At 46.5% G+C, this 17,577-nt stretch overlaps 1 protein-coding gene and 1 long non-coding RNA gene across 19 annotated transcripts in view; one reads left to right on the top strand and one right to left on the bottom strand.

Annotated features, from left to right (window-relative positions):
* Positions 1 to 17,577, top strand: part of magi2a (membrane associated guanylate kinase, WW and PDZ domain containing 2a) — a 1,087,579-nt gene that overhangs the window by 69,076 nt on the left and 1,000,926 nt on the right. For 13 of the 18 annotated variants that reach the window (XM_072471360.1, XM_072471357.1, XM_072471362.1 and 10 more), the window contains exon 2: positions 578 to 625. The exons of the other annotated variants lie outside the window; for them this stretch is intronic. In XM_072471360.1, coding sequence (XP_072327461.1) covers positions 578 to 625 — 48 coding nt within the window. The remainder of the gene's footprint in view (positions 1 to 577; positions 626 to 17,577) is intronic. 18 annotated transcript variants of the gene reach the window in all.
* Positions 10,662 to 17,577, bottom strand: part of LOC140387967 (uncharacterized) — a 241,872-nt gene continuing 234,956 nt past the window's right edge. The window contains exon 3 of the long non-coding RNA XR_011934038.1: positions 10,662 to 10,978. This is a non-coding gene — a long non-coding RNA (uncharacterized lncRNA). The remainder of the gene's footprint in view (positions 10,979 to 17,577) is intronic.

The raw sequence follows: 17,577 nt of genomic DNA, 5'->3' as shown, positions 1-17,577 counted from the left end.
AACGTGACAATCAATTTACACACAGAAAACCTCCACAAATAACCATGTGATAATGTCCAGGTAATCTGTTTTTCTGATGCTGATTGAAAGATAAATATTGACCAGGGATAATTTCCCAGCTCCTCTTCAACATAGAGCCATGGGATCTTTTACATCCAGTCAAGCAGGGAGATGGGCATTGGTTTAACACCTCATCTGAAAGTCAGCATCTCTAACAATGCAGCATTCCCTCAGTACTGCACTGGAGTGTCAGCCTTGATTTTTATACTCAAACCCTGGAGTGAGACTTGAACCTGGAACCTGGCGACTCAGACCCAAAAGTGCTACCAACTGATCCACAGTTGACAACCAACAGAGTTCTGGTTTTGGGGTGGGATGGGAGGGTGGTCTTAATGCAAAGTAGTTAGTTCATTTCAGTTCCTAGCTCCAGGTCAAAACGAATCAGCACTGATGCAGTTCTTGGGGGCATTCCGTGAGTAGGAGAGCATGTGCTTCTGCCCTACCAATGGAAAGTTTCTCATGGTACTTGTATAAGCATGCTCAGCAGAAAATCATCAACCTAGGTTATTTTTCTTAGGTGTGTGGAAGATGCATATCATTGGAAGAATTAAGAAGACCCTCCAAGGTAGGTAGTCTATGTTATTCACCCGCCATTCAAAAACAGAGGTATTGAACCACCCTGCTGTAGCTGAAGTGGTCTGGTATTATATGTTTGGCATGTGCTGTCGGAAAATTATTTATTTTTTAATCCTAGTTTCAATTTAACTTCCAACATTTTAGAAGACATTTTTACGTATATCCAATAGATCCTTGACGTGTGTACGTACTAAGCACTACATATGAATGTAATATTAAACATTCCATAATCTCAAATTTTAGTCTTGACTATTTTTAGTTAGCTCAACTTGTATACTTTAATTGTTCTGTATCGTTCAGAATATATAGCCTTTGCCAACTTCAATTGTATGAGAAGGGAACTGAGAACCAGAACCAGTCTCCACTTAAATCCCTATACAGGTCATGGGTTCTAAAGAGTAGAGCAAACTTCTGTTTTGATAAATTCAGGATATAAAGCAAGTGATCTTTTAGGAAGTAATGTGATACACAGGTTTTGAAAATACTCCATTAACTAATTAATTTCTGTTCATTGAACATTAGGGCATACCACTCACAATGCATAGTGTCTTGAGAAATTCTCTTCTATGTTTTGATATATTTTTGAGTTCTGCTGCTATATATTAATCAAAAGAATTATATAGAATGACTGCATTCCCTTGGTTAGCTGATTACATCTTTTGGCATTTGGATGAGAGATTAATTGTGACAACTATGCAATAGGTATGGATTTTGGAGTTTCATTTGTGTTTTGATTCAGAATGCCAGGAGACTTACATGTCTCCATGTAGGGAGTATTATGGCAAGAGTCATGCATTGCTTTCTTTCCTGCAGGAAGGATGACATCACTGGCCCAGTCCTTGTAATATGAATAACGGTGTGGCTAACCACACACTGTTATAATGGACAACATATACAGTTCAGAACTAAAATCTGGAAGTTGCTGTCTGGCTTTCTCTACTTTTTCACAAGCAAAGTCATACTGAAGTTTGCTCTACTCTTTAGAACCCATGACCTGTATAAGGATTTAAGTGGAGGCTGGTTCTGGTTCTCAGTTCCCTTCTCGTACAATCGAAGTTGGCAAAGGCTATATATTCTGAACTATACAGAACAATTAAAGTATACAAGTTGAGCTAACTTCATGATAAACTTGGCATTGAAATCCCATGTAGAGATATGAGTTGCTGTACTTGCACATCCCATCCTGAAGTGGACTTTAGGAGTACATAGGCAAACCCATGGCAAGTGTAAAGTGTGAAACCATGCATTTTGGAAGGAAGTGTGAAGAGGCAATATAAATTGAAATGTATATTTCTTTTGTATTACTGTTTACTTCAGATGTTTGTAAGATGGGTTACTATTGTCTCTATGAATGTTAATCAAAGCCTTTTCAAATAGCTTGAATTTGAAAGTATTGGTACTGTTATGATTTAATTACGTAAAAGATAATGGAAAATTTCATTGGCCCCATTTTGCAGTGCATACAAAACTTGGTGGGTGTGATTTTAACTATCACGTTGCACCTGGCGCAGATTTGGGTACACCGGTTAAATAGCGGGAAAGACGAAAATCGAGATCTGTGCTGAGCATGAAACAGCTTGCCAACTGGTCGGCCAGCTCCCGATGGTGAGTTCCAGATCAGGCCCAAGTATGGCAAGCATATCATTAACCCCAATTAGCACCAAATTCCATCTCATTAATGAGATGAAAGTCGAAACGGCCTCCTGGGAATTAACTGGCTCCCCAGCGAGACATCACAAAGGCGTTGCTTAGTACTCCATTTTAAAAACATGAAGCTGGCACAATGGCAGCTCAGGGGATTTGAGGAGGTGAGTAGTTATAGGGGTTGGTTTAGCACAGGGCTAAAGAGCTGGCTTTTAAAGCAGACCAAGGCAGGCCAGCAGCACGGTTCAATTCCCGTACCAGCCTCCCCGAACAGGTGCCGGAATGTGGCGACTAGGGGCTTTTCACAGTAACTTCATTTGAAGCCTACTTGTGACAATAAGCAATTTTCATTTCATTTCATTTCGATTTTTGGGGGAAGTGGAGGCCACCTCGGGGGTTGAGGCATGGTTGGGAGGGAAGTGGGGTGGGGGTGCTGAAGCATTCCAGGTCAGGGTCACCCCTGGGCTGGGTGGGGTGTGGTGGGTTTGAGGGGCTTAATGTCCGTGAGGCCTTCAAGCCAACTTTAGATATTGTGGATACCCATGACGGGAGCAACTGCAGCTGCTGCCTGTCTGCCCTATCAAACACTTCCATGACAAAGCCCTGTTCTTCGTTCTATGCTGACGGTCATTTTAACTTCCTTTGATTGTGAGCAGTCTCTAGAGGCTATTGCTTGAAGTGTTGGGTGCTCTGAGGTACAGACGAACCAACACGGTTGCGATTGGTACAACGCAGTTTTATTCCATTTAACTATTTATACATCAGACTTGGTACTCAGCACGTTGTGACTGTGTGAGTGTCTTGCTATGAGGTCCTGGCCCTGTGCCGTCTCCAGATGGACTGCCCAGGAAGTGTCCTGTTTCTTGTTTTATACTGTGTCTGCTCTTGTCTGTGATTGGCTATCGTGTTATGTGTGCTAATTGGTCCGTTGGTCTGTCTATCATTGTGTATGTGTTATGATGTATGTTTGACTATCATGACATCCCCCCCTTTTTTTTTTTTACAAGATTATGTGCCTACATGGTTATAAATATAAATGTGTCCTGAGTGCAGCTAAAGGTGTGTGTGTGCGTAATATTTACATCATGTACATGGGGCTTAACTATATACAAGGGGTGATGTCAGGTGTGACATGCTAACGAGGTTGTACCATAACAAAAGAAGAACAACGTGGAAATTTGGAACGATCAAACGAGGCCTGTAACGATAAAACAGTGACATGTTATAAAGCAGTGGTTGCAAAAGTTTGACGTGTGAACAGTCTCATAAGTCCAGTCTAGTAGGTGGGCGACGAATTCGGGTTGACCGTTAGGGTGGCACTCCATTCATCGCCCGGATTGATGGTGTTGACCCGGTTCACATCAATGACCGCAACCCGGAAGGCGTCTTGGTCACCTGTGTCGTCGGTTTGGATGTCGTGATGTGGAGGCTGAATGGTCCGCACGTTCCTGCGAGGTTGTCGGAGATGTGGAAGATCAACAGGTTGAGCCGCTCGACAGTAGGCAGCGTAGTGGCCCATCTTGCTACAGCGTAGGCATTGTCGGGTTTTTGCAGGACATTGCCCTTTTAAATGTGCAGCTCCACAGTTGCTGCATGTCATGACGTCATGGCGTTCATTACGCCACTGCGCATGCGCAGTTCGGTCTTGCGTCAGGCGCGCCTGCGCAGCACGTCCCTCAGTGTTGACGTAGGTTTTGGCGCGCCCAAACGCGGGAGGCCTTAAAAAGCGCGCGAAACGGCCGCCCTCGTCCGGGCCGGGAGAAACTCGATTGCCTGGACGCGTTCGGCCTCGTGGGCGGCCTGGCTTGCCGATTCGATCGCGTGGGACCCCCTCCGTGCCGATTCGGTCGCCTGAAATTGGGCATAGCGGCTAGTCACATTCTCATGCAGGACACAGGCTTCAACTGCAGATGCTAAGGTCAGGCCTTTTATTTTTAGAAGCTGCTGGCGTAGGCCACTGGAGGCAACGCCAAAAACGATCTGGTCCCGGATCATGGACTCTGAGGTGGTGTCGTAACCGCAGGACTGCGCGAGTATGCGGAGGTGCGTCAGGGAGGACTGAAAGAGCTCATCCTTACCTTGCAGGCGCTGCTGAAAGACATGCCTCTCAAAGCTTTCGTTGCCCTCAACGTTGAAGTGCTTGTCGAGCTTGAGGAGGACCGTGTCATACTTAGCTTTGTTCTCGCCTTCCGCGAACACCAAGGAGTTGTATACATCGATGGCGTGCTGACCTGCGGTGGTGAGGAGCATGGCAATCTTTGTTTCGTCCGAGACGCCCTGTTTTTCATTGGCTTGCATGAAGAGTTCGAAGCGCTGCTTGAAGAGCTTCCAATTTGTGCCCAGGTTCCCAGCGACTAGCAACGGCTGCGGTTTGTTGCGGGTGTCCATGGCTCAGGGTGCAGAGATGGCAGATTTGCCGGTAGGTATCGATTCACTCCTGGTATCATGAAGTGTTGGGTGCTCTGAGGTACAGACGAACCAACACGGTTGGGATTGGTACAATGCAGTTTTATTCCATTTAACTATTTATACATCAGACTTGGTACTCAGCACGTTGTGACTGTGAGAGTGTCTTGCTATGAAGTCCTGGCCCTGTGCCGTCTCCAGATGGACTGCCCAGGAAGTGTCGTGTTTCTTGTTTTATACTGTGTCTGCTCTTGTCTGTGATTGGCTGTCGTGTTATGTGTGCTAATTGGTCCATTGGTCTGTCTATCATTGTGTATGTGTTATGTATGTTTGAATATCATGACATTGCTAATTAAGAATTGGCCTTGTTAGTTGTGACACTACTTCCCAGCTGCAGGTTGTGTTTGCTGCTTGCTCTTGCTGGGGGCTGAAAATGAAATGGAATGAAAATCGCTTATTGGCACAAGTAGGCTTCAAATGAACTTACTGTGAAAAGCCCCTATTTGCCACATTCCGGAGGCTGGTACGGGAATTGAACCGTACTGCTGGCCTGCCTTGGTCTGCTTTAAAAGCCAGCTCTTTAGCCCTGTGCTAAGCCAGCTCCTGCCTGGCAGCTGCTGTAGCTAAGAGTTTGTTTGCTTGCTTCTCCTGTTGGTGACTTGCAAATGTCTGGAAGTTGCTGTAGCTGAGTTTGTTCACTGCTTGCTGTTGCCTTTTTCTACTTGCCTGCTGCCTCTTCCCACTGAGCATACTTGCTGCTTTCTGGATGAAGAGAAGGGAGAATGAAAATTAGTTGCCTGGACTGCAGCGAGGGGAGGATTTTGCCAAGCCTGCTACCGGGCTGAGGATGCAGGGAGGCTTGATCGAGCAGTCTGTGGATGTTTTTAAAGACCTGTTTTGCGTGTTGACATTCTGTTCTGGACCTGTGGGTTACCTGCTAATGACACTGTGTTCCTCTGGCACGGTCCTCGGACAGAGTGGTGATGGAAGATCAGACGCCGATATTGCAGGAGAGGAAGGGCGACGGCCAGCTGCACAGCAAGAAGGTTGCACCGGGACACTTTCATGGACTACTGGTGACTTTTCATGTTCAGTAACTAGTCATGAACGTAACGGCGGGGCACTCCATGGAAGAGAAGGCTACCCGCTCCTGGTGGCCGTGAAGGTTACGCAGCCTTGAACCTCTATGCCACCGGTTCATTCCAGGCTCGAGCGGGAACTTGTGCAGCATTTCACAAGCCACTGTCCACAAGTCCATCTATGAGAGATGGATTCCCTGTATGCCCGGGCAGCAGACTAGATGAATTTTGAGTTAGATCAAGCCCAAGCTTGGGCAGCAGGATTCTCCGCCATCGCTGGGATGCCCCAAGTCCAGGGGATAATTGATGGCATGCATGTTGCCTTGCACGTACAGGACATCAGGGAGTCCTCTTCATGAAGCAGCACGGTAGCATTGTGGATAGCACAATTGCTTCACAGCTCCAGGGTCCCGGGTTCAATTCCGGCATGGGTCACTGTCTGTGCGGAGTCTGCACATCCTCCCCGTGTGTGCGTGGGTTTCCTCCGAGTGCTCCGGTTTCCTCCCACAGTCCAAAGATGTGCAGGTTAGGTGGATTGGCCATGCTAAATTGCCCTTAGTGTCCAAAATTGCCCTTAGTGGTGGGTGGAGTTACTGGGTTGTGGGAATAGGGTGGAGGTGTTGACCTTGGGTAGGGTGCTCTTTCCAAGAGCCGGTGCAGACTCGATGGGCCGAATGGCCTCCTTCTGCACTGTAAATTCTATAATAAATGAACAGGAAGGAGTTCCACTCGCTGAATGTTCAACTCATGTGCAACCACCACCTCCAGATCATGTATGTGTGTACACACTTCCCAGAAAGCGTGCATGACAGCTACATCCTGTGACACTCGGAGATACCCGGCGTCTGGGGGAGTTAGTGGAAGCAGATACGATAGTGACTTTTAAGCGGCTCCTTGACAAATACAGGAATCGGATGGGAATAGAGGTAAATGGTCCCCGGAAGTACAGGGAGTTTTAGTTCAGACGGGCAGCATGGTCGGTGCAGGCTTGGAGGGCCGAAGGGCCTGTTCCTGTGCTGTAATTTTCTTTGTTCTTTGACTTCGCGGATCACTCCAGGATGCCTGTTTGCTCTTGGGTGATAAGGGGTACCTGCTGAGGACCTGGCTGATGACGCCAGTGCAAAGGCTGGAGACCGACGTAGAAACCTGACATAATGAGGTCCATGTTGCCACCCTTGATATCATTGAGCATTGTATCAGACTGCTAAAAACGTAGTTCAAATACCTGGACTGCCCTGGTGGCATACCCCGCAGAGGGTCTCCTGCTTTGTGGTAGTCTGCTGTTCCATCCACAACCTGGCACAGCAGCGGGGCGAGATGCAGGAGGAGGAAGAAGCGGGACATGCAGCCTCGTCTGAGGTGGCAAAGCAGGAGGGATTGGCGGAAGAGCCCGAGGAGGAGCTGCAGGAAGGTGGAGGGCAGGTGGCAACAAGGGTCCGGCATGCCCGAAGGACCAGTGAGGCCCTCATCCTCGCTCGCTTCTCATAGGATAAGGCTTTGTCCATCAGTTCACCACCCCCCCCCCCCCCATCCCACTCCTTCCCACACTCTGCAGTGCCTCAGCAATGTTCATCCATGTCGAGGCCCTCGTCCATGACTGTCACAGGCTGAGCCACGCCTTGGACACCAGCACTAAAGACACTGGCCTCACGCTGCAGGCTTTCCACTGCAGTCGCCATCCTCGCAGTGTTGACCTCGGTGCCACGCATTTCCGGCATCGGCTCCTGCACCCATAGTCTTTGGGACTCCTCCATTTGGCTATGCACCAGCCAGAATGTCGCTGACATCCCCTCTTGAGCCTCACATCCGTAGTCTTTGGGACTCTTCCATTTAGCTGTGCACCCACCGGAGTGTCGTTGACATCCCCTCCTGAATCTCACGGCCATGTTCTAGCAACTGCATCAGCTCTGGGATAACTTTGTCCAGAGGCTTGGCATCTGACTGGGACTTAGCTGAGTCCTGGGATCCAGCAGACCACTGACTGCTGATTCCGTTGGATGTTCCTGCCTCCATCTGATGTGCATCAGCAACTGTGTGGTGCACACGAGATTGTGCCCCAGAAGTGGCCCACTAATGTCCCCCACCGAGGTGTGTGGAAGATGGGAATAATAGCTGTGACATGTCTGTAGTGGCCTACGCGGAGCTCTCCGAGCTGTTTTCTAGGGTGGCAGAGGTGGAGATGGAAGTGGATAGCCTGGCCCCATCAGATGGAGATCCTGAAAGAGAATGGACATATGGTCAGTGAGGGGTGAAGGATAATTTTGTCTGACATGAACAACTTACTTCAAACAGTTTATCTGGGTGAAGGGGCAGTGGATCCTCACCTCCTTGGCACAGGCCAACCTCGCTGCCAGTGACTGCTGTCTTCCCAGTCAACCCTGTGATCTCCAGGGCCCGTTTCTCATAGAGGGTGAGGACTCTGATCTCTGGTGCTCCACCGCCTGTCTTGGCCTTTTCACGCCTATTATGGGCCGACCTATCCTGCAAGTGCAAAGAGGGGGCATTTTGAGATGCACGCTTGATGGATCGGGGGATCCATGGCATGTGCTGGCCCTGCTGCTGTTCCTCCGACCTCCTCGGGGAAATTGAATGTCGTCTTGCACCCACTGCATCCAGAAGCCTGGCCAGTTCGGTACCCTCAAAGTGAGTAGCAGATAGGTCTGCGCGCTGCCATGCTTATGTGTTAACTGGGAGTGAGTGGTGAGGGAATGCTTAAAAGCAGCTCTTCAACATCCTGGGGGTTGCCATTGATCAGAAACTGAACTGACTAGCCATATTAATACTGTGGCTATCAGGGCAGGTCAAAGGCTAGGAATCCTACGGCGAGTAATTCTTCTCTTGACTCTGCAAAGCCTGTCCACCACCTACAAGGCACAAGTCAAGAGTGTAATGAAATACTCTCCACTTGCCTGGATGAGTGCAGCTTCAACAACACTCAAAATGCTTGCCAACATCCAGGACAAAGCAGCCCACACGAACAATGGCAGCCTTGTGTACTCACCAAGGTTCCTTAGACAGCACCTTCCAAACCCACGATCACTACCATCTAGAAGGACAAGAGCAGCAGATACTTGGGAACCTCCCCACCTGGAGGTTCCCCTCCAAGTCACTCACCACCCTGACTTGGAAATATGTCGCCGAGCCTTCACTTTCGCTGGGTCAAAATTCTGGAACTCCCGCCCGAACAGCAGAGTGGGTGTACATACACCTGAAGGATTGCAGCTCACCACCACCTTCTGAAGAGCAACGAGGGATGGGCAATAAATGCTGGCCTATCCCGCGACGCCCACATCCCGCAAATGAATTTTTTAAAAAAATGTTTCCTGACCCAGGGAAAATGGCAAGCGGAGGGAATAGCCTAGCAACTTTGAAATCGCATCCCAAATTGCAGCCCCGCATGCCTCGCATTTCAACCCCTTGGTGTTCCTTTGCTCAGTATTGGGAGAGGATAATCTGGCCCATTAATTTTATTGTTCTCTTCAGGGATACAAACAGACTTGCTGAGTATTTCGAGCATTTGTGTTTATATTTACAGGCATGGGGCTGTTTAGCACAGGGCTAAATCGCTGGCTTTGAAAGCAGACCAAGGCAGGCCAACAGCACGGTTCAATTCCCGAACAGGTGCCGGAATGTGGCGACTAGGGACATTTCACAGTAACTTCATTTGAAGTCTACTTGTGACAATAAGCAATTTTAATTTCATTCATTTCATTTCACATTGAGCAGTACAGTTTTGGGGATGGTTAAAATAAATAGGTTTACAAGTGCTAAGGTGAAAAAAATTGTATTTCCAGCACGAAAAGTTTTTTAAAAAAAAGTTTTTTTGTATTTGTTATGCTAAACCTTTCAACAATATTTTTAATTCATTCTTGGTGGGAATTGCTGGCAAAGTGGTCATTTGTTGACAATCCCGAGTTTCCTTTAACAAGATGGTAGTGGACCTTCTTGAACTGTTCCTTGTGGTGAAAATATTCATGCAAAGCAGTTAGGATTCAAGAATTTTGAACCAGTAATGATGAATAAATGGCAATCTATGCCCAAAGTGGGATGATCTGACTTGGAGGGGAACATGAAGGGGATGTATTTACTGCCCTTTTCCTTTTATGTGGTAGTCACATGTTTGGGAAGTGTTGCCAAAGAAGCCTTGGCCACTTGTTACAATGCATTCTACAGATAGTACAGTACCCTGGTGGCGAAGCTGGTCGATGTGGTTCCAGTCAAGCAGACTGCTTTGTTTTCGATGATGGCAGACATTTTGAATGATATTGTAGCGACACCCATCCAGGCAAGTGGAGAATACTCTAACACACTCCTGAATTGTGCCTTATAGCAAATGGAGAGTGTGAGGGATTAAGATCTCGCACTGTAAATTTTAAAACTGAACAAAGATCCTTGAAATGGCTGAAACTGTGTCTGTCTTTAACCCTGGAACAAAATAAGTCACTTTGCAGTTTTGGAAAACTCACACCACGTTATCTCTGAGGAACTACTAACAATCCCCTGGGGACTGCACAGACAACTTGAAAGGGAGCTACATCGAAGGCTTTTTGTATTTGATAACCCAGGCTTGCCAGTGGAGATGGAATGCCTACTAAGACAAAAGTCTCTAATTTTAAGTCACGATGGAAGTCCTGAAAAACAAGCTGAATTCTAGACCATGGATAAATATCCTTTGTTGAAGATCTTGTGGTGAGGTAATGTCATGTAACCTAAGACTCTGGCTTGTTGAACAAGCTAATAATGTCTTACTGTGAAACAAAACTCAGTCTGTTGCTTGAACATCTGCCTAGCAGGCCATACCAAAGGAGCTTTGGCCCAGGTTGGCCACCTGACCCTGTCTACCCTGCTTCTCTTGGAAGTTCTGTGCCATTGCCTACAAGACGTACTCACCTCTCACATTTTATGAAGTCAACTCCACCGGAAAAATGAATTCTACAAAATTAGTTTTCGGCATGCCATCATTCGTGAAGGAATACCTCATCAGGAACCCACATGAAACAATATTTATTTTCTCTGTGGTCTCTGTACTGTAAATCTTTCTTTTCTCTATCCCATTCTTTACCATCTGAAAATGAAGGCGATGTTGTGAACCATCTTCACATTTTGAGTGTATGCAATCCTTAGAGTTCATCCTATCTTGAGTTTGCTGTAGGGCTGTTATTGGAAAACTGGATCGCACCAAAACCAAGGGGTCGGGAAATACTCCACCGCTTCTAAAGACGGAAACAAATCAAAACACCTTTCTGTTTATGGACAGGTCGTGAGAGGAGAAATTAATGCTGTTTAAATTAACAATAAATGTCCATAACAAGAGGTTTTGAGGATCATTCCTGTGATCATCAGCAAACAGCTCCACTTCTAAATTTATGATGGATGCTATCGGTGGACACGGAATCAAATCTTCCATTTGAAACTTCAACCACAATAACGTATATCTTTTTGTCACACTTTTAAGTACAACAACAATTTGCACCCTGAGCCTTAGAAAACATCTGAAAATCATTCACTTTTTCTTTATAGATTTAGAGTACCCAATTCATTTTTTTCAATTAAGGGGAAATTTAGCGTGGCCAATCCACCTACTCTACACATCTTTGGGTTGTGGGGGGAGAATGTGCAAACTCTGCATGGGCAGTGATCCAGAGCCGGGATCGAACCTGGGACCTCGGCGCCGTGAGGCAGCAATGCTAGCCACTGCGTCACCGTGCTGCCTTTGAAAATCATTCACAAGCATGAAGATCTGAATGGCCTTTTGAGGTTCAAAGGAAAGAAAATGGACTCCAAGCCAAAGAAGGAGAGGTTAGAAAGAACAGCCAAAGTTCTGGCAGATAGGAGAATCTTGAAGAAGGAATGGACAATGTATTGCTGAGAGGTTTTGGAAGGAAATTCCAGAGATGAGGAATCAATCATTTCCTGAAGATATAGCTACCAATGGTGGAGTGAAGAACCATACGACATGTGCAAGAGGCCGTTAACAGCAGAGAGTGTAAGAGGAGCAGCGGGGCAATTAATAGCAAGAGAGTGTGAGAAGAGGGGTTTGGAACCATTAATAGCGAGAGAGTGCAAGAAGAGGAGTTGGGACTATTAACAGCGAGAGAGTGTGAGAGGAGGAACAAGGCCATTATCTGCAAGAGGAGCAGCGGGACCATTAACAGCAAGAGCATACGAGTGGGGCAGCGGGGCCATTAACAGCAAGGGAGTGTGAAATGAGCAACTGGGCCATTAGTCTGAAAACAGTGCAAGGGGTGAGATCAATAATCGAAGTGTGAGACCATAGGGGATAGGGTAAGTGATTAGTGAGTATTTTCCTTATTTATCTTACAAAAGTGTGTATTTTATTAATAATTGTCAGGTTTTATTAATATTAAAGTCTACTGACATTAGTAAAGGTCATTGAGAGTAGGAGGGTTGATTAATTATAAATTAATTCAGAAAAAATAATTAAGATGGTAGGGAAGGTGATGTTTTGTGACTGCAGAATATGGGTGCTCGTGGACACAAGTGTGATCCAGGGCAAATGTGTCTGCATGAATCTCTGTGGCTTGAGAAGTTTCAACTCCGAGACATTGAACTGGAGGCCGAGTTGTGGACATCGATGCATTAGAGAGGGGGAAACCGATCTGGAGACTTTATTTAAGGAGGTGGTTACATTCCTTAGGAAAGACAGAACTTTAGAGTTGCTTAATGGTCAGGAAAATGATTGTGGGTCAGGCTGGTTATGTGACTCAGCATGCAATGATGGAGGAGCCTCTGCCTCTGGCTTGGTCTAACAGGTTTGAGTGCAGACGAGGAAAACATCCAGGGCATAAAGGGACTCCACAAAACACAACAGAATTGTGTTCATTTTTGGAGACTTGTAAATTAATGCGGGAAGTTTATTCTGAATTTGACCACCCTGCTGGCACCTGTTAACATCTTATTAAAGAAGAACCAAAAGTGGGCTTGAGGAGATCCACAAGAGGAGGCGTTCGCCAGGGTGAAGAGATGGCTGTTATCCTCCCAACTGCTGGCCACTATGATCCTTCCTAGCTGCTTGGTCTCACGTGTGGTGCCTCCCCATACGGCATCAGAGCAGTACTGTCCCATCGATGGCACAAAGTGCCCTATTACATGCGCTTCCAGAACCCTGGCAGATGCAGACCTATGTTCGAATCACGCCATGGCAGATGGTGAAATTTGAATTCAATAAAAATCTTAGCCTCAACTATTTCCTGTGGTAATGAATTCCATAGGCTCACCACTCTTTGAGTGAATAAATGTCTCCTCATCTCTGTGACAGGGATCAACATGTTGGTTGTCCCAATGGGACTTATATTATGTGAGTATTTACTGCCGTTGGCAGATTCTTACGACCGTGAATAAACCAGCATTCACCCTATTGTTTGGCTTCCTGAGTCTTTATAGTTGATTACCCAGAGTTGGGGTTATCCAGAGCTGGGGTTACCCAGTGCGGCTTGAAAGGAAACTGAAGGGGAACGATCCAGTTGTCATGGTCCATGTAGGAACCAATGACATAGAGACAGGTATTCTGCTAAAAACATTTGAGGAGTTAGGGTTCAAATTAAAATGCAGAACATCAAAGGTATTTATCTCGGGATTTTTACCTGAGCTTCGCGCATCAGATTAAACAGGTTAGATAATAAACATGTGGCTCAAAGAATGGTGTGGGAAGAAGGGATTTCGATCCATATGGATTTCATCACTACTCAGGGAAGGGTGAGTTCTTCCATTAGGATGGGCTCCACTTGAATTGGGCTGGGCCGGTGTCCTGGGCAATTGAATAAGTAGGGCTATGGACAGGGCTTTAAGCCAACAGGGTGGGAGAGGGAGAGGGTGAAGTGTTATGGGCCAGGGTTTAGAGAACCCCAAAGTGTATCATGGCGTTCACCTGACCCACGACTTTTACTAGATTGTGGTATGGCCCACTTTACAGGTGTGGTCCAGCAGAGATCGAAAAGTATTTTTTTAAGCAAAACAATGTTTATTCTATGAACTCAGTTAACCTTTTTAAAACATACAGTGAACATCTCAGCAACAATCAAGACACTAAAAGATTTGTTTCTTGGGGTCGGTTTGCAGGATTGAAGGAGTTGGAAGCAAAGTATGGGCTGGAGCAGGGGGAAATGTTTAGATACATGCAGGTTTGAGACTTTGCCAGAAAAGAGATACAGAGCTTCCCGGTGGAGCCGGCCTCCACATTGCTGGAGGAGGTGCTGACGACATGGGCACTGGAGAAGGGGTAGTGTCGGCGGATTATGGAGCTGTTTTGGAAGAGGAGAAGGCACCACTGGAAGGAATCAAAGCAAAGTGGGAGGAAGTGTTGGGAGAGGGTATGGAGGAGGGGTTCTGGTGTGAGGTGGTCCAGAGACTGAACGCCTCCACTTCGTGCACGAGGTTGGGGCTGATACAGCTGAAAGTGGTATATAGAGCACACCTCACAAGGGCGAAGGTGAGCCGATTCTTTGAAGGGGTAGAAGATGTGTGTGAACTTTGGGGGGGGGGGGGGGGGGGGGGGGCGCAAATCACATTCATATGTTTTGGTCCTGTCCGAAGCTGGAGGATTGCTGGAAGGTGTTTTTAGGGTAATCTCTAAAGGTGCACGCGAAACTGGACCTGGACCCTCGGGAGGCATTATTCGGGGTGTCGGACCAGCCGGGGTTGGAAAACGGGTGCGGAGGCAGATGTTGTAGCCTTCGCCTCGTTGATCGCCCGAAGGAGGATCCTGATGGGATGGAGAGCAACCTCTCCACCCTGTGCCCTGGCGTGGCGGAGGAACCTGTTGGAATTCTTGACTCTTGAGAAGATTAAGTTTGAACTGAGGGGAAGGATGGAGGGGGTTCTACAATTCATGGGTATTATTCATTATGCATTTTCAAGAACTGGATAACATCGAACATTAGTTGGGGGGGGGGGGGTGGTGATTGGGAGGGTTGGGGGAAGGGGGACTGTGTGTGTTAATGGTGACTTTGGGTGATTCCTGATTCCTTTTTGTCATTTGTTTACGTTAACGTGCAGGCTAATGTTTGGGGTTTCTTGGGAGGATGGGATCGTTGTTATTCATATGGGGATTGACATCATATTCGTTACTGATTATTGTTTATTGATGGTGGGTGCAAATTTAGGAGAAAATGTGAAAAAGGAGGAAAATAAAAAAAAATTTTTTTTAAAAGCAGGGAGTGCTTTTGGAGCTGTATAGAACTTTGGTGAGGCCACAGCTGGAGTACTGAATGCAGTTCTGGTCATCACATAGGAAGAATGTGGTTGCACCGGAGAGGGTGCAGGTGAGATTCACCAGGATGTTGCCTGGGGTGGAACATTTAAGTTATGAAGAGAGGCTGGAAAGGCTTGGATTGTTTTTGTTGCAACAGAGAAAACTGAGGTGCGGGCAACCTGATTGAATGTACATAATTGTGAGGAACATGGATAGAGAGCAACTGTTCCTCTTAGATGATGGGTCAATCACGACGGGACACAGGGTCAAGGTGAGGGGCGGGGGATTTGAGGAAACACTTTTTTTACCCAGAGGGCGTTGACGGCCTGAAATACACTGCCTGGGAGGGTGATAGAGGCGTGTTGCCTCACATCCTTTAAAAAGTACCTAGATGAGCACTTGCACGTCATAACATTCAAGGCTATGGGTCAAGTGCTGGTAAATGGGATTAGGTGGGTTACTGAGGTGTTTTTCATGTGTCGCTGCAGACTCGATGGACCAGAGGGCCTCTCCTGCACTCTGTGATTCTGTGAATGAAGAAATAGCAGAGGCATTGAACAAATTTTTGCATGTGTACAATAGAAGACACAAGTTCCATACCAGAAATAGACAATCTAGCAGATAAAAAGAGTGGGAAAATTAATATCAGCAGAGATAAGTATTAACAAAACTTAAGGGAATAACATCCAACAAATCCCTGGGACCTGATGGCCTACACCATAAGGTTCTAAAAGAGATAGCTACAGAGATAATGGATGGGCTAGCTATGATTTTTCAAAATTCCTTAGGTTCGGGATCGGCCCCAGGAGATTGGAAGTTGCCAAATGTTATACTGCTTTACAAGAAAGAAAATAGTGGATGTAGAGACCAGTTAGCCTAACATGAATTGTTTTTTAATAAACATTTTATTGAAGTATTTTTGGTATAGTAACGACAACAAAATAAACAATATACATGAAACCATAAACATAGTGCAAAAGCCATTTACCTCTCATACATGTCCCACCCTTATTGACCCCCTACTCTAATCTAAACTACTCTCCCCCCCCCCCTGCTGATGATTAATTTCCAGCAAAGAAGTCGACGAACGGTTGCCACCTCCGGGTGAATCCTAACAGTGACCCTTTCAAGGCAAACTTGATTTTCTCCAAACAGAGAAAGCTAGCCATGTCCGATAGTCAGGTCTATGAGAATGACTAGAGCGAGGGTAGGTCCGATCAAGGACAGTAGCGGGAGATTGTGTATTGAGTCTGAAGAGATAGGAGAGGTCTTGAATGAGTATTTTTCTTCTGTATTTACAAATGAGAGGGGCGATATTGTTGGAGAGGACAGTGTGAAACAGATTGGTAAGCTCGAGGAAATACTTGTCAGGAAGGAAGATGTGTTGGGCATTTTGAAAAACTTGAGGATAGACAAGTCCCCCGGGCCTGACGGGATATATCCAAGGATTCTATGGGAAGCAAGAGATGAAATTGCAGAGCCGTTGGCAATGATCTTTTCGTCCTCACTGTCAACAGGGGTGGTACCAGGGGATTGGAGAGTGGCGAATGTCGTGCCCCTGTTCAAAAAAGGAACTAGGGTTAACCCTGGGAATTACAGGCCAGTTAGTCTTACTTCGGTGGTAGGCAAAGTAATGGAAAGGGTACTGAAGGATAGGATTTCTGAGCATCTGGAAAGACACTGCTTGATTAGGGATAGTCAGCACGGATTTGTGAGGGGTAGGTCTTGCCTTACAAATCTTATTGAATTCTTTGAGGAGGTGACCAAGCATGTGGATGAAGGTAAAGCAGTGGATGTAGTGTACATGGATTTTAGTAAGGCATTTGATAAAGTTCCCCATGGTAGGCTTATGCAGAAAGTAAGGAGGCATGGGATAGTGGGAAATTTGGCCAGTTGGATAACGAACTGGCTAACCGATAGAAGTCAGAGAGTGGTAGTGGATGGCAAATATTCAGCCTGGATCCCAGTTACCAGTGGCGTACCGCAGGGATCAGTTCTGGGTCCTCTGCTGTTTGTGATTTTCATTAATGACTTGGATGAGGGAGTTGAAGGGTGGGTCAGTAAATTTGCAGACGATACGAAGATTGGTGGAGTTGTGGATAGTAAGGAGGGCTGTTGTCGGCTGCAAAGAGACATAAAATAGGATGCAGAGCTGGGCTGAGAAGTGGCAGATGGAGTTTAACCCTGAAAAGTGTGAGGTTGTCCATTTTGGAAGGACAAATATGAATGCGGAATATAGGGTTAACGGTAGAGTTCTTGGCAATGTGGAGGAGCAGAGAGATCTTGGGGTCTATGTTCATACATCTTTGAAAGTTGCCACTCAAGTGGATAGAGCTGTGAAGAAGGCCTATGGTGTGCTCGCGTTCATTAACAGAGGGATTGAATTTAAGAGCCGTGAGGTGATGATGCAGCTGTACAAAACTTTGGTAAGGCCACATTTGGAGTACTGTGTACAGTTCTGGTCACCTCAGTTTAGGAAGGATGTGGAAGCTCTGGAAAAGGTGCAAAGAAGATTTACCAGGATGTTGCCTGGAATGGAGAGTAGGTCTTACGAGGAAAGGTTGAGGGTGCTAGGCCTTTTCTCATTAGAGCGGAGAAGGA

This window comes from Scyliorhinus torazame, chromosome 13 (assembly GCF_047496885.1).
Source record: "Scyliorhinus torazame isolate Kashiwa2021f chromosome 13, sScyTor2.1, whole genome shotgun sequence".
Lineage (NCBI taxonomy): Eukaryota > Metazoa > Chordata > Chondrichthyes > Carcharhiniformes > Scyliorhinidae > Scyliorhinus > Scyliorhinus torazame.
This window is presented reverse-complemented; position numbering and strand designations above follow the sequence as displayed.